The sequence below is a fragment of the Condylura cristata genome, unplaced genomic scaffold (genome assembly GCF_000260355.1).
Source record: "Condylura cristata isolate star-nosed mole 26May11 unplaced genomic scaffold, ConCri1.0 scaffold00017, whole genome shotgun sequence".
NCBI lineage: Eukaryota > Metazoa > Chordata > Mammalia > Eulipotyphla > Talpidae > Condylura > Condylura cristata.
The window spans coordinates 24,331,062-24,345,842 of NW_004567118.1; the positions used below are offsets into that span (position 1 = coordinate 24,331,062).

General features: G+C 38.0%; 1 protein-coding gene across 1 annotated transcript in view; it reads right to left on the reverse strand.

The window, feature by feature from the left end:
- Window positions 1–14,781, reverse strand: part of LOC101619535 (protoheme IX farnesyltransferase, mitochondrial) — a 110,275-nt gene that overhangs the window by 78,207 nt on the left and 17,287 nt on the right. Inside the window, exon 4 of the mRNA XM_004684578.2 lies at window positions 4,353–4,477. Coding sequence (XP_004684635.1) covers window positions 4,353–4,477 — 125 coding nt within the window. The remainder of the gene's footprint in view (window positions 1–4,352; window positions 4,478–14,781) is intronic.

The following is a 14,781-nucleotide window of genomic DNA, read 5'->3' on the forward strand; positions in this document are numbered from 1 at the left end:
TGGTGCAGCGGGTTAAAAGCACAGCACTGAGAAGCTAAAGCCACTTCCGCATGAGTTCGATTCCCGCCTGCCCCGGAGGTGACCACATGGTGCCGCAGGCCTCTCCTGACCCACCCACTGCTCCCCTCAGCAGTGTACTTTGTCGAGCTGCCTGTTCTGCTCCCCACTCTGTCTCTGGTGAAGCCTCTTGCCGCCCCTGAGCCTCTGGCCTGTACCCCAATTCTGTATGCACAAATAAATAAATCTTTAAAAAAATTATATATGGGAAGTAATTCCAAATGTACTTTATCATAAATACCCAATATAATTATGATAATTTCCTGAAAATTCGTACTTTTTTCTTTCTTAATTCATTCTACTAGTATTTATTCAATTTTTCACATTTGAATATCACTAGTTTCTCAATAGTAGACCAGCCAAAACTATAGCATTTTATCTTTCAATTGCTTAAATAAAAACATTTTATGAACTGCCTTCATTCTTTGAAGGCACACCCACTTTAAAGCTGCACTAAGGTTTCAAACGAAATACATGTATGCTTTACAAACATATATGCAATTCATTTTTATATTTGAATGTTAGTGGTTTCATATATATATATGTATACAGACACACACACGCATATATATATTTATGTACTAGTCACTACTTAATAAATCAGAAGCTGAATCTCATTTTCTCTCCTTAAAACAAATGTAAGAATTGTTTTCCAAAGCTTTATTTTTCCTGCTTTCACAGAGAGATCACAGAAATAGAGTACAAAGAAGACTCACTCAGAACTAAATCAGTAACAGCTAAAAGAGAGTATTAAAAAAATATATGAAATGTTATTTGACTCCTTTCATAAACACAGACAGAAGGAAATATTTTCTTCCATAGAACTCTATTAGAAGCTGAAGACTTATACATACCAACCACATTATATGCATTTTTTAAGTTGAACATCAGCTCCCTTTAAAAAGCAGTGAGTTCTTTCTTTCCACAAAGGACTATTTATCTATCTGCAATTGAAAAGCTCTGACCCTGTTACTGAGTGTTCCTCATTCTGCTTATACTAATTAAAAGTACCAATGAAAATGGCTTTACATTCCTTTAATTTTGTGAGACTGTCAAATAATGCTACATTATTTTCTTTATTAGCTAGGAAATACTGTAATTGTGGAAATCGATCAATACCACAATAAAAGTGGAAGCCTACAATGCATTTAGAGGCCGGACAAGTAGAAGGAGCAATATGATGAGTACAAGATGAAATTATTCATGTGCAAAAGAGCACTAAAGGTCAACCTCACACAATACCACTGAAGAGGCCTATATGGGATGAGTAATCTGTAGGGGAATAATGTGAAAGCTTTCCGGAGGAAGAACAGGACAGGTGTTTAGTGAGATACAGCACAGGACAGGAACCCAATCTAAGGAAATATTAACATAAGAGGCAAAAAATTCAATTTATCAGTTCATAGAGAATTCCATCATGCTTTCTGTGGCTTTGTTCAGTACTTTAAAATCTATATAAGTTAATTATCCACCCTCCAGCAACTCCTATCATAAATATACTTCCCACAGACTACAAAATAAAGAAGGGCTTCTTTGAAAATTCCTAAACCTTGGTACCTGTTTAGTTTCAGTAGTTTGGGGTCTAAATGTAAATCATTCCATTTTTTCCTCCTGATTCTGCCTAGCTTTGCTGGAGAATTATTGATTTTATCTTTTCAGAGAAACAACTCTTAGTTTCATTGATCTTTTGTAGGATCTTTGTGATTTGTTTTATTTCTTTCTACTCTTATTTATATTATTTTCTTCCTTCCACTAACTTTAGGAGCATGTGGGGTCGTAAGTAGAATTCAGGAAGTAGGGTACCAAAAAATCACTTCCAGTGAAAAGGCTCAAGCTTCCTACAATTAGTATATAGGGAATTCACAGTAATCGCCTAGGCCAACTCCTTGGCCTAAATGTCACCTCCAGACTAGTGCCATCTTAATGGGGAAGTAATGCAGGATGGGGATATAGCTGATTCAGACAGTGCCACCGATGGGAACTCTTCTCTGCTTTTCTAGTAGGAGCCTTTCTGTGGGGCGGTAGAGCTTGTTACAGAGATCTATGTGCTTCAAACTCTAGTTAGTGAGAACATGCACTTGTTTTGGTTTTGGCTCTGATGTAAGGCAAGACCCCGACCTCAGGCTACAAATGACAGCCTCCTCTGTGAGGAAACACAGATGATCCCATCGGGTTCTCCCTGCAGATTGGGACTTCAACTGTTCTAATTTAGAAGCCTCCGATTAATCACTACGTTCAACCCTCACTCCTCCAGTTCTCCAGTGGTACACTCTGTCCCTGATGCAGACTCTGTGCCCCCCTTCTTCAGGGCAGTGTCTGGTTTGTAAAGTCCCTGATGCAGCATGTGCCCTGAGCCAACAACCGCACAGAACACTGTTAGCAGCAGACCTCCTGCTCACGGGGTGAACAGCCCCAGTTATTGCTCACACACATTTCAGTTACATTTTCCCCTACTTTCCATAGCACCATTGCTCCTGGTGTATGTAACACGCATCTATTTATTCTCAGGGGCTGCAGACCTTGTTTTACTATAGTTAATTTGGTTGTGAGTATGCAGAGGAGGCAAGCCATCATCTTCACTCTGCTGCCACCTTGCCATTTTTATTTTAAACCTTTTTTTTTAATATAAATATCAACCTCCTACATTATAATTTAAACAAGAGATAGTAATATCTCAAGGACAAATGCAGCTCTTAAATTTTAAAAATGAACCTGAAAACTAGAATGTGTTCTTGACTTTTATTTTATGACCTAGATTTATAACTAAATAAAATTTAAAAAATTTAAAAAATAGAGTTCAAAATTGCTGCATAAATCTATTTGCTTTCATTGCTTTTTATTCAATTTTTCATTAAAAATGTGTTCACACAGGGGTGATTTGGTGATGGGAAACCCGCGGGGATTACAATCGAGATGGAAAAAAAATGTGCAAAATGATGTAAAAATAAACTTTGTAATAAATTAAAAAAAAAATGTGTTCAATGTGAAACATATTCTAGTAGCCAAGAAATAGGGGAAGGTAGCAAAAGGAAACAGCAACTCGGAAGAGATAGCATCACAGATTATAGGAGGGAACAACATTTCTGGCCACTGGATTCTAATCTCAATAGAACAGTTCTGATATTAGAAGGGAGACCAAAAAAATTAGCCTTATTTAATTAAAATAGGTTGATCCTTCACCAAATAGCTGATAATACAGTCTAAAAATTTAATAATTTTAGGCATTATTGAATTAAAAGTCACATATTTTACAGACTCCTGAGCTCTGTATCTACTCAACTAAGCTGTTTTTCTGCTGGCAACTTGAATTCCTGTTTTAAAATTTTGCCAACTTCTCCTGGGTGTTCTGGTGAAAACAACTTTCCTTAAATTTTAGCCAAAACTTTTTCACTGTAGTACCTTAGGAAAAACCACAATATGAGCTCACCACAATGAACAGGCAAGGGTGAAATACTATTTTAGAAAATTATTTTGAAGTTTAAAGTAATGGGAAGAGGGGAGAGAAGGTACATTAAAAATAAATCCTGGACACAGCACTGTAAGTGAGCTACAGCCACTTCAGTTTGAGTTCGATCCCAGGCCCCAGAGTGATCCACATGGCGTGGCAGACCTCTCCTGACCCACCACTGCTCCCCTCAGCAGTGTATCTGCCTGTTCTGCTCCCTGCTCTGTCTTTGGTGAATCTTCTCACCAACCCTGCACCTCTGCTTGTATCCCAGTTCTGTATGCAGTTCTAAATCTTATCTAGTTCTTGTATTCCAGTTCTAAATCTTAAAAATCCCAAGTATTTTTGTTACAGATTTTGATTCCATAATACCAGATTTATGGGCTACTGAATTGGTAATTTTTCTTACAAAGCTGGATATGCTTGCTCAAAACACCATTTTGTATAGTTGTGGCATAATGTAAACAAATTAATCCAAGCAAAGAACAGCACATAGTAATAAGCTCAGGGGAACATAAGTGAAATGGGTAATAGAAAGTTTGAGAGCCTAAAACACTAACATTTTTATTTTAATTTTTTACTAAAGTACACTGCAATAAAACAAAAGAAACCCTCATTATTTGGAGCATATTCTATTGTTCTCTTACTTGAATATCTTTGAAAACTATTCACCTCACAAGAAAAGACAAGTTGGTTATAGACCCTTAGACTTCTGTAAGGTATGCAGTGTTTCCAGTTCATAATGCCTCCACATCCAGGCACAGGATGGGCAGTCTATGAAAATGTGACAAGACTTTAGTTTAGGAAAAAGAAGCAATCCCATAGTTTAGCTGAAAGGTAACAAACTGACCTGGTTGATGGAATTCGCAGCACAGGATGCAAGTCCTGTTCCAACAACAGTAAGCAGGAAACAGGGCCAGTCAAAATGTCCTGGAGCTAGCGCAAATCCAGCAGAAGTGGTACTTACAACCAGAGCTGTAACACAGAAATAGAGCAGATATCTCATTACTAATGCACATTCCAGACTGTAAAAGCAAAAAATAAGTCATTGTACATTTAAGCCAACTGATTGCATTAACAACATGAACTACCAGCCGATCTTCCACCAAAAAAAACCTGATTATAAAATTTGTATGTGCTCCTTACAGAAAAATGCTGATTTTCCTCCTTAAGTCCATTATACTCGAGTAAAAAATGTGGTGGGGTATACCAGATTCAGTGACATTCATTCAATGACTACCGAGTACCAGTTCATAATCAATACTGTGGTAGGCTTAGGCTCTGCATGGAATAAAGGTCTGTATGGCCCACAGTCTGGGAAATGGCAGAACCACGTTAATAATTAAAATACAAGACAGCATATTGATAAGGGATCCGATTCTGTGACAGCCTCCATGAACCTGAGTGGACAGCTTGCCAGCAGCAGATGATGGCCTTGGGGGCTGGAAGATGACTAGAGGAAAATCACACTGCCACCATGAGAAATACAAAAGGTAAGTTCAGATGCACAGTCATCTTTGCTGCCCTCTTTTTGTTAGTCCTGCTTCTTCTTTTCCTGGAAGTTTACAGAAGCTTATAGTACCAGAAACAGTCTAAGTGGGATACGAATACAGGGCTGTAGAAATCCAGTAAAAAAAGAAAAGGGCCACCGTAGGTGGATTAACTTAGGAAGACTTCAAGAAGATGGCCATTAAGCTGGCCCACTAAGAGGGCATTTAGAAAAAGGAGAAGGATAGAGTGGGTGTCACTGCAGATAATGGCATATTTCAAGAACAGGCTCAGGCGGTAAGAAAGAGCAATGCCAAGAATCTAAAACACCTGTAACACCATCTGCCCAGATGTTGAACATAAACAGCTAAGACAATTTTTGTAGGCTTAAATAAAATAATAAATGTCATTTACTTTTAATTAGAGCACTTTTTATTCTGGAAACATTTGTTCACAACATTATGATCTAAGAGAACAGGTTCACCCTCAGTGGCCTACAGTAGAGGTTCTGGTGAGGTAATGCGGTAATGTACACGGGAAGCATGTTTGAATTTCTCCTTTTCCCCCCTGCTCCACAGTCACTGCCATGGACTGTCTCTCTACCTTCCCAATGCATGTCATCTCTATTGCCACCAGCTAGGCCAATGGCTGTCAACCAGCTGGTGGCTCTGTCCCTTGTGAAAAATTTGCAATATCTGGTCACATCTTGGTCACCACAATTGGAGGGAGCGGTTCTGGCTTAGAGGCCCAGGATGCTTCCAAACATCCTATGGTGTATAAGACAGCTTCTCACAAGAAAGAATTTTTTGTTCCCAGTATCAATACTGCTGAGACTGAAAAATACAGTCTAGTGCAAGCCCATCTTGCCTAGACAACTGTTGGAGCCCTTCCTAAATGGTATCCTTGCTTCTACCATTCACCTGATATTTTTAAAATGTAAACAGATTATGTGACTCTGCTGCTTAGAAAACCCTTTGAGACATGACACCTGGAATAAAAATGTATCTTGTACCTCTCCAGTTCATTTGCTATTCCCCATGTCAAGGGCCTTCTGCGAACAGGCAGGGCTCTTTCTTAACTCATGTTCTTGTACTTTTGTTTCCTCTGCCTCTTTCCATGGCCAATTCCTTCACATCCTTCAGATCTCATCTTAAATATTACCTCACAGGAAAACTTTCCTGGTCCTCTCATCTCTGGTAGGCTCTCCCCCATTATTCCCTTGCTCACATCTTCCTTTTTTTTTTTTTTAAGATTTATTTATTTATTCATACAGATCTGGGGTACAGGCCAGAGATGCAGAGGGTGAGAGGATTCACCAGAGACAGAGTGGGGAGCAGAACAGGCAGATCAACGAAATACACTGCTGAGGGGAGCAGTGGGCGGGTCAGGAGAGGTCTCCCACTCATGTGGATCACCTCCAAGGCAGGCGGGGATCGAACTCATATGGAAGTGACTTAAGCTTCTTAGTGCTGTGTTTTAACCTGCTGAGCCACCAGGGAGGGCCCATATCTTCCTTTTATTTCTTTCAGGATACTCACACTTTGCTCCTCACTGGGCTATAAGCTCCATAAAAGCAGGACTCCTTACTGTGTAGGTCACTCTGTAAGGGCTCCAGTCTCAAGCATAGAGTGGAACTCACTGGAGGGAGTTGAGGAAGGGTGCTTGTAGACAGATCACAGAAGTTTGCATTTCATTTGGTTGACAACAGAGTGACTGACAGACTACTGTAAAGAAGTAATTTATAAATGGAAGTTTAACCTGGTGGCAATGGGTATCCTGATTTACACGGGCAGTTTTGCTGAGAAACAAATTCACTATGAGTAAGAATGGTAAAGTGGGAACCAGATACACATAAGAGATGTTTTGATCTGTTAGGAGGTAGAAAGGGACAACTGTGAGAGGTAGGACGACAGACAAAAATAACAACAAAGGCTACACAGTAAAGTGTTGGGTGACATGGAGAAAAACGCTAACACTAACAGCAATAAATCAGGAGAAAGGTTTTCAAGCTAGCTGGTCTTAGGAATATATGCTGCTTTAGAGGAATCATGGAACATCCAGATAAGTATGTACAGCAAGCAGATGAAATAGGAAACTAAAGCTTAGGAAAGGGACAGGAGGGAGCACCCAGCTCCGGAGTCACAAGCCTGGAGACCATGACTGAGCCCAAAGCACGGATGAGATCATCAATGCACAGCAGATGTAGTAGACACAGATGTTTGAAAAACATCAGAAGTTTACAGACGGTGGAAAGAAAGTAATGACAGAGAATATGGGGAGAATGAGCTATCATGGATATCAAATAAAGATAGGTGGGGGTAAAGGAAGCAGGACCAAAGGCACCACCACCCACCTACATATTACTCTTAGAGGCACTGACACCTGATGCTAATGATCACGGTCCACCCTTCAGTCGAGTTGTATCAGCAAAGTATGTAAATTTTTTGTAGTTCTATCATGTAACAAGCCAGACACTGGTTTCTTGATACAGCTACCATTTCTTTGATAACGCTCAGCAGTAACTTGCAAAGGTCACTTAACTAAACATGCAGACACAGTCATCCCAACACAGAAGTCTCCAAGGGAGCATGTGTTTTGACTAGAGGGGCCTTCTATAATTTGGTGGTCCTCTTGGATGACATGGAGAAAAATGCTAACGTTCTGGGAGAAAGATTCACTGTGTTAAAGAGAGGACAGCTGTGCAGCTTTCAGTAGATAGAAGAGTAAGGTCCAGGAATGATGTGTGTCTGGATGAGGACTACAAGAACACCAGCAGAAAATTAGGAGCCCAAGGTAAAGAGGAGGCTGACTGGAAGTTACAGAACACACACAGTCAAAGCAAAGCACCTGGCTTAGGCAGAGAGCACCACTAGGCCAGGAAGCATGCACTGTCCACACTCCCTTACTTGGCTCTGGGTAGACAGCTGGCCCATCTGGTGATGCAAGTCAGAAACAATGATTCCACATGTCAGACAGCAGCAAATGACCAGATGAAGCCAGGGTAGCAATCACAGTTTCTTATTTCTAACTTATTTCAAAGAAAACATTCTGGAAGAAACCTTTAGCTTTCCCAATCCTATAATAATGTATATCTCTCCCCTCCAAAGGAGAGAGGGGAACTGCCACAACAATCCCAGGCTTTGAAAAAAATTGTTGCAGGTGCACAGAAAGAGCTATTTTACCCATGTGCAATGGGAGGAGAAAGGCACCACAGAGAATGGAGCATGTAGCCATACTGACACACAGTTAATGACCACCAAAAAAAGTGCCAGTTTGGGGAGCAAATGACACAACTTTTTTTAAGATGCTCAAATAGCATCTTTGAGGTTTTTCATTCTTTATAGATATCACAGCATAAATTAAAAATATTCTAGAATGATGGTTATCTTGTTTTGCACAACACAGTAGCAGTCCAGAATTAGACAATTCCTTATATAATTCCCTGTGTGCAACGATGGCTTAAAACTGGAAGAAAAATCCTCAGCAGTCAGGAAGCAGGCTATTACTCAGTTGTGCCAGAAAAATGGTACCACCATAGAGGAAGGGCAGACAGTGCCACTGGGAGAAGCTGCAGAAAAAGAGGCTACAGGTTTCCCCTCTCAAAAGTACTGAGTTAGCTGCTTCCACCCACAGATTCAATCAAAACAATTCTGACTACTTTAAAGTCTTGCACCTTTAAACCAACAGCAAACTACTTACAAACAACCATTGCAAATGCACTGGACTGTGGTGATGGCACAGGGTGACTGGTGATGGGAAGCCCACAGGGAGTACGACCGAGATGAAAAAATGCACAAAATGATGTAAAAATAAACATACATACATATATATATATATATATATATATACACACACACACACGTTCATTTTTATATTGCATATATGTATATATGCATACACATATACATATGGTATATATGTATATGTTTTATGTATGTATAATATGCATATATTATATGTATAGATTTTATATTATATATGTGTTGTATGTATGTATATATGTATAATATGCATATATTATATGTGTATATATATTTTATATTATATATATACCATCGCAATTAAAGGAACTATATAAAATCTAGTCACCAAAATATTTATCTTAAATATTCCAAACATACAGGTCCAACATTTTGTATTGTGTGTGTGTGTGTTTTTAAGATTTACTTTTATTTATAAATGCATACAAGATGCAAAGATGCAGGGAGTGAGAGTATGTGGAGAACAGGCAGATGTACTGAAAGACACTGCTGAGGGGAGCAGCAGGTGAGACTGGAAGGGTCTGCCGTGCCATGTGGGTCAGCTCCCTGGCCGGGATTCAAACTCATGCAGTAGTGGTTGGTGATAGCTTGCACTGCCAACAAAAATAATTACCATTGTAATAGAAAAGAATCATTAAATTATCAAAATTAAATGCTACAGAGAAAATCCAAGAAAAAAAATCAAAGAAAGGGATGTAGTTCAATTAAATCAACTGTCAATTCAAAGGAACAGGTATCTTGTTTTTCTTTTTATTCATCTTTGAATTTGACTGAATGGTAAACAATTCAGAAAACAAATCAAATTTTGATTAACCAGTCAACTGATAAGTTCAGAAGAGATAGAAATCAGTTTGCAAAAAAATAACAAAGGGAAAAAGGATGGCATTTTAGAAAGATATAACAATGACTAAATTTACAAAATGGAAACACTGCCTAATTTAAAAGTGTGTGAATTGTAAATAGCAATGCTCACAAAAAATGATAGGGCCTATTATTATTATAGAAGAAGAAATGCAAATTTGTAACACATTTCAAAAAAAGATCAAAAGCTAACAAAGAATGTATTTATACTTACTTCATCAAAGCAATTAATTTAAAAGAAAGAGAAAGGCAGAGGATTGATAAATTGTACAAGTAAAATTGACCACAGCAATATTCTCATACAACACTGCCACAACTGTAATTAAACTTTTCATTGATTTCCTGGGATTCATTACATGGAATCATTCTGCAACACCAGGATCTCATTAAAAGTGAATGTAATATAGTCTTTCATTAATAACACTTGAAATTATATTTTATTTGGTAATCTCATAGTCTGTCCCTTCACGAATAAACATAAAATCAATGTTGCCAACGAAGCATGACCCATCCAATACAGGCCTTCAGGCACTGAAATGCAGGCTCAAGAAAGACCCTGGGGACCCAAGAAAAGTAATATTCCCACCCCAGTGGAGCCTGACCCATCCCAATCCCCATTTGTGAGTGGTGCCAGCAGTGAATTGCAAATTTCCCCCATAAAAAGAGCACCTGTGAAGGTGCTTCATGAGGGAAGCAGGCCGACAGGAGGCGCCAGCCCAGCTCACGTGCAGCTCCACTGACAAGGTGGAGCCAAGACCGGCCAGAGAGCACTTTCTCTGGGTCCCACCATTAATACAATGCCCCAAGTTTGGTGTCTTGTCCATCTGCCCTCTTCAGAAAGAAATTCTTACTTACAAACTCTATAGTCATAAGTAGGCATGTGTGACTGGCCTGGAGGAAAGAACTACAGGAGCCTGTAGATTGAAGAGCAGGTATGGCTCATAGCGTAAGGAAAACAGGGCCTTAGTCCCAGAGGCAGAGAAGTGAACGCCACCAATGACGAGGCAGCCTGGAAGATGACCATGATGCGACCCAGAGGAGAAGCACAGTCTCAGCCAACACCCGTCCTTGATCTAGTGAGAGTGAGCCAACAGGGAATTCAACCCGACTCTGCCTGGACTTCTTACCTAGAGCAACTGTGAAATAGTAATTCTATGTTCTCTTATATATATAAATTAGTGTTAACTTATTTTGTGGTAAGAAAAATCTAGTGCAAATTGTATCAAAGGTGGCATTTAGAAAAGACTAGTCTACCAGGAAGCCAGAGACCTGACTGGAATTGGGGAAAATATACATAGGGGCTCATGTTGCAGTGATAGGTAAGAAGTGACGAGAGCTTGGGAAGGAATAACTCAAAGTGACTACAGCAAAGGGGCTAGATATTAATAATGCAGTACCTCAAAGGATAAGAAAACCTCAAAGGGCCAAAGAAAACCTAGGGGTGAGCAGTTCAATCTCTCTTTTAACATAACAATCTCTTCTATAACATTTTAGATGGCTGCCACCTCCAAATCTGGGGGACAAGAAATTATTTTTCCCTGAACAACACTTTCTATAGAAAAGAGCTCTGGCTGCTGCAGAAGTCCTTTTCAAACCAAGTCAAACAGACTTTCTTCAAATACCTAATTACAGACATGGTGCCTGTCTTCCGGAAAAACACTGATTTAGTTTTCTCTCTCTTAGCACAAGACTTCAATCAAACAAGTGCAACTATTCCACATGTCTGCTTCTCCAAGGCATGTGTCTCTTCCACACCTGATTTCCACACCTGTCCATGCTGAGTGACAGTGTATAGAGACACTATAACAAAGCACTTAGTAAGATGCCCGGCAAATAATAAGGGCTTGGTAAGTAGTATGGTTGGTATTTATTAAAATACTTCTAGATGAAGTATTTCTCTAAACACTAAGATTAGAGTTAACACCTCAAAGCAGTGCCTAAAGGAAGTTTGAGAAACAAAACATTTAATACTCTGTGCATTTGTCTAATAATCTAAGCTACCTCTGGGTTAAGCAACTTTGGAGAGACTAGATCAATAATTTGATAGGTGGGCAATGATAATGGTAAAAACAAAACTTACATTTATAAAACCCTTTCTAAAATCAAAGTGCTTTACATTAATTTAAATATCAGAAACACTAGAAACTAAGTAGGGTGTAGATAGCTCATGGGAAAGTATCATGGAAAGAAAATACGAGAACTTTTTTTGTAATTATATATGACATTTGTATACAGTAGGATTAATGTTATAAATACACATATGTGCACTTAAAACTTTTTTACTGATAATGTACACAGCTAACAAACTTGGTAGACCCTGATCTGCCAAGGCAATAAACAGCAAGGCAAGCAATGGAAGGTATGAACACGTGCTTTTATAGAGAGAGACCCACATACAAATCAGTGTCATGAACTCAATCCAGGGTCTAGCTCATCAGAGCTCTAGAGTTTACGCACATAGAACTTTCAGCTTTACAGAATATTCTTTAACAAGTACTCCAAAGACTCATTTTCAAGGAGATACATACACACATTTAGCTGATTACAAAATCAAAGACCAGGCCAATAAGCTTTAAAAATATGTCTCCCTCATAGAACCAAGGATAATGTTTCTCATACCGCAGATTTTATGAGGAATTGCAGTGGGTCAGAGGAGGGAGCCCTATATTGAAGGCAGAAGGAAGGAGTCCCCCCTGTACAATGCAGCCTCTACAACAGAGGGGCTCTGTCACTCCCAGACTAAGGTTTTTATAGGACTTGGAGTACAAGTTTAGCCATCTCACAGAATGATTTTCCGCATATGAAACATTAGAAAGGCTTTGCATTTTCCAACAGGAAGGGGTTTTCTTGGAGAAGCAGCTTTATCATGAATGACTTTTATTTTTAGGGCCCCAAACTTGAGAACTATTGGTCTCTGCGACTAGGCAGAATGAATACACTTTCTTTCCTTTTGAGAAAATCAATTAAAAAGAACTATAAAGATTATATCAAAAACTGGTCATCTACATCATTTTTTTATCTCTCCTTTAATGCCTCATTATTTTTGAGCACTGGTCCTAGAAGAATTGAGTGAAAAACAAAACTCCAATAAATCAATTTGGATAATTACCAACTCTGATAAGAGATTTGGTAGAAAGATTAAAACCACTGGCTAAATGAGAGTTGGTGAGTCTCTATAGATTTCAAATTATCCTGTGATCTATTATATCTCATTATCTTTGAGTGGACAGTATCCAATACTCTAATGCAAATCCTACAAACTGAGATGTATACTCTTTAAAACTCTTTTATGTACAAAGAACATAAGTGAAGGACAGAGAACTGGCAGTTAATGAATTTGTATGTGGTTTTGTTTATGTGTATGCCCAAGCAATGGAGTAAGTATCGTTTAGTACAGCTCAAAGTCCAAAGTTATAGAATCTAAAATTAAGAGGAAGAAGTTGGGTCTTTTTCTGATTTTCAAATGAGCATGTGTTTTTACTAAATAGCTGTAGTTATGATTTTCTTCTCTTTATTTCTATTAATGCCTTAAGCTTCAAATGTTTCAATTTCTAATTTAAGTAAGTTTTCTAGCTTCACAGCCTGGCAGTGTTCTGTGAACCTCCTGACAAAATCATCACACCAAGACACATATCAAAGAAGGTGGTGATTCTGATGCTTATTGTTAAGTTCAAATGATGAGAGACAGGGTTCTTTTTTCTCAACCACATTAAAGGATATCAATCAGGGGTAACTGATTACAAACCAAAGCCACTCCTGTTTAAAAGATAAGAGTTTTCATGGAGATTTTTGAATAACACAGCTGCAAAACTAAAATCTTATGGGGCTTTTCTGATTTTTTCTTCTCTTTTCCATACACTTAGTGACCAAAGTTGTTGAGAAAAATTCTAGAACCAAATTAAAATTTGTAACTTCAAATTTCCTAACCAACTTTGTTACTAAAATGAAACATTAAAGTATATATGGTCCTCAAGATCATTCCCCAGGAGCATATGGCTTCCATTTAGAGTTAGCTTTAAGCAAAGAGAAATGAAGTATCTACCAGGTTTGTTTAAATAAATACATAAGCAAAAGTTGTTTATATCTAATTATGCAACACTGAATGAGATAGTACAATTGTTCTTCCAATTACAGTTTTTCCTTGAACTAGCTAGGCTTTTCTGCTTTGCTTTTTCTATTTTTGGATGTTTTCCCTTTCAATAAAGAAACCTTTCTTCTCAATATACTTATAACCAAAACTTGAAAACTTTTGTAATTAACTAAAACTTCCCCCACTAAACTAATGCCCACCAAACTTTTAAGTAGAGGTATCTTTTGAAAAGTTAGTTTGGCAAAAAAGAATTAGTAGTTGAAGAGTTTTCACTAAAATAACAAAGTTTTTCTCACTTTTATATAAAAATGTTAAGTGACACTGTCCAGAAAGCAGATTATTTTATAAGACACATATTTAAAAATAATAAAGAATTAAGGTTAAGTGTTGACTGAAAGTATTGCAGTATTGAATATTTACACTGGACTATTTTATACCACATCTGTGATAGTTTTATAAAATGGACCTATTCACTTAGCCTATGTATCCAGAATTAAAATATAATGTATCATTCTCTTTCACTGAGAATTTTCATTTGCTCCCAGTAATTGCAATAATGCGGGCTATGTCAGTATTCTAGGCATTAACAAGTTTTCTAACAAGAAAAACCTTTTTAGATGACCAACTGGAAGAATTTCCTTAGTGCTATTGCTATTCCCTTAAATAAAGCTAATGATAATCATTTGCCAACCCTAACACATGACTAATAACATATATGTCTACTTATCTGAAGTTATTACCTCTTAGCCGGGGACTCTACCATTTCCTTTGGAGCTTCAGGGGATACAACTTTCACAAATTAAGTGAACTTTTAGAGAAACACAGTGGGTGTATTTTAAATCCCATGATTATGCTGAGTAAAAAATAAAGTAGTAGATTAAAAACTTCAAGACACAATGAGAAGAGGTGAAAAGTTGTATTGTAAAAAGCAGATAGAAATTACAAAGCACAGGAGACTAAGGTCAGTCATCTTGTTCAGGTACAATATTTTTCAGCCAACACTAAGTATTCAACTACTACAATCCAGTAAGATAACTGAGTAATTTTTTAAAAAGATTTATTTATTTATGCATACAGAA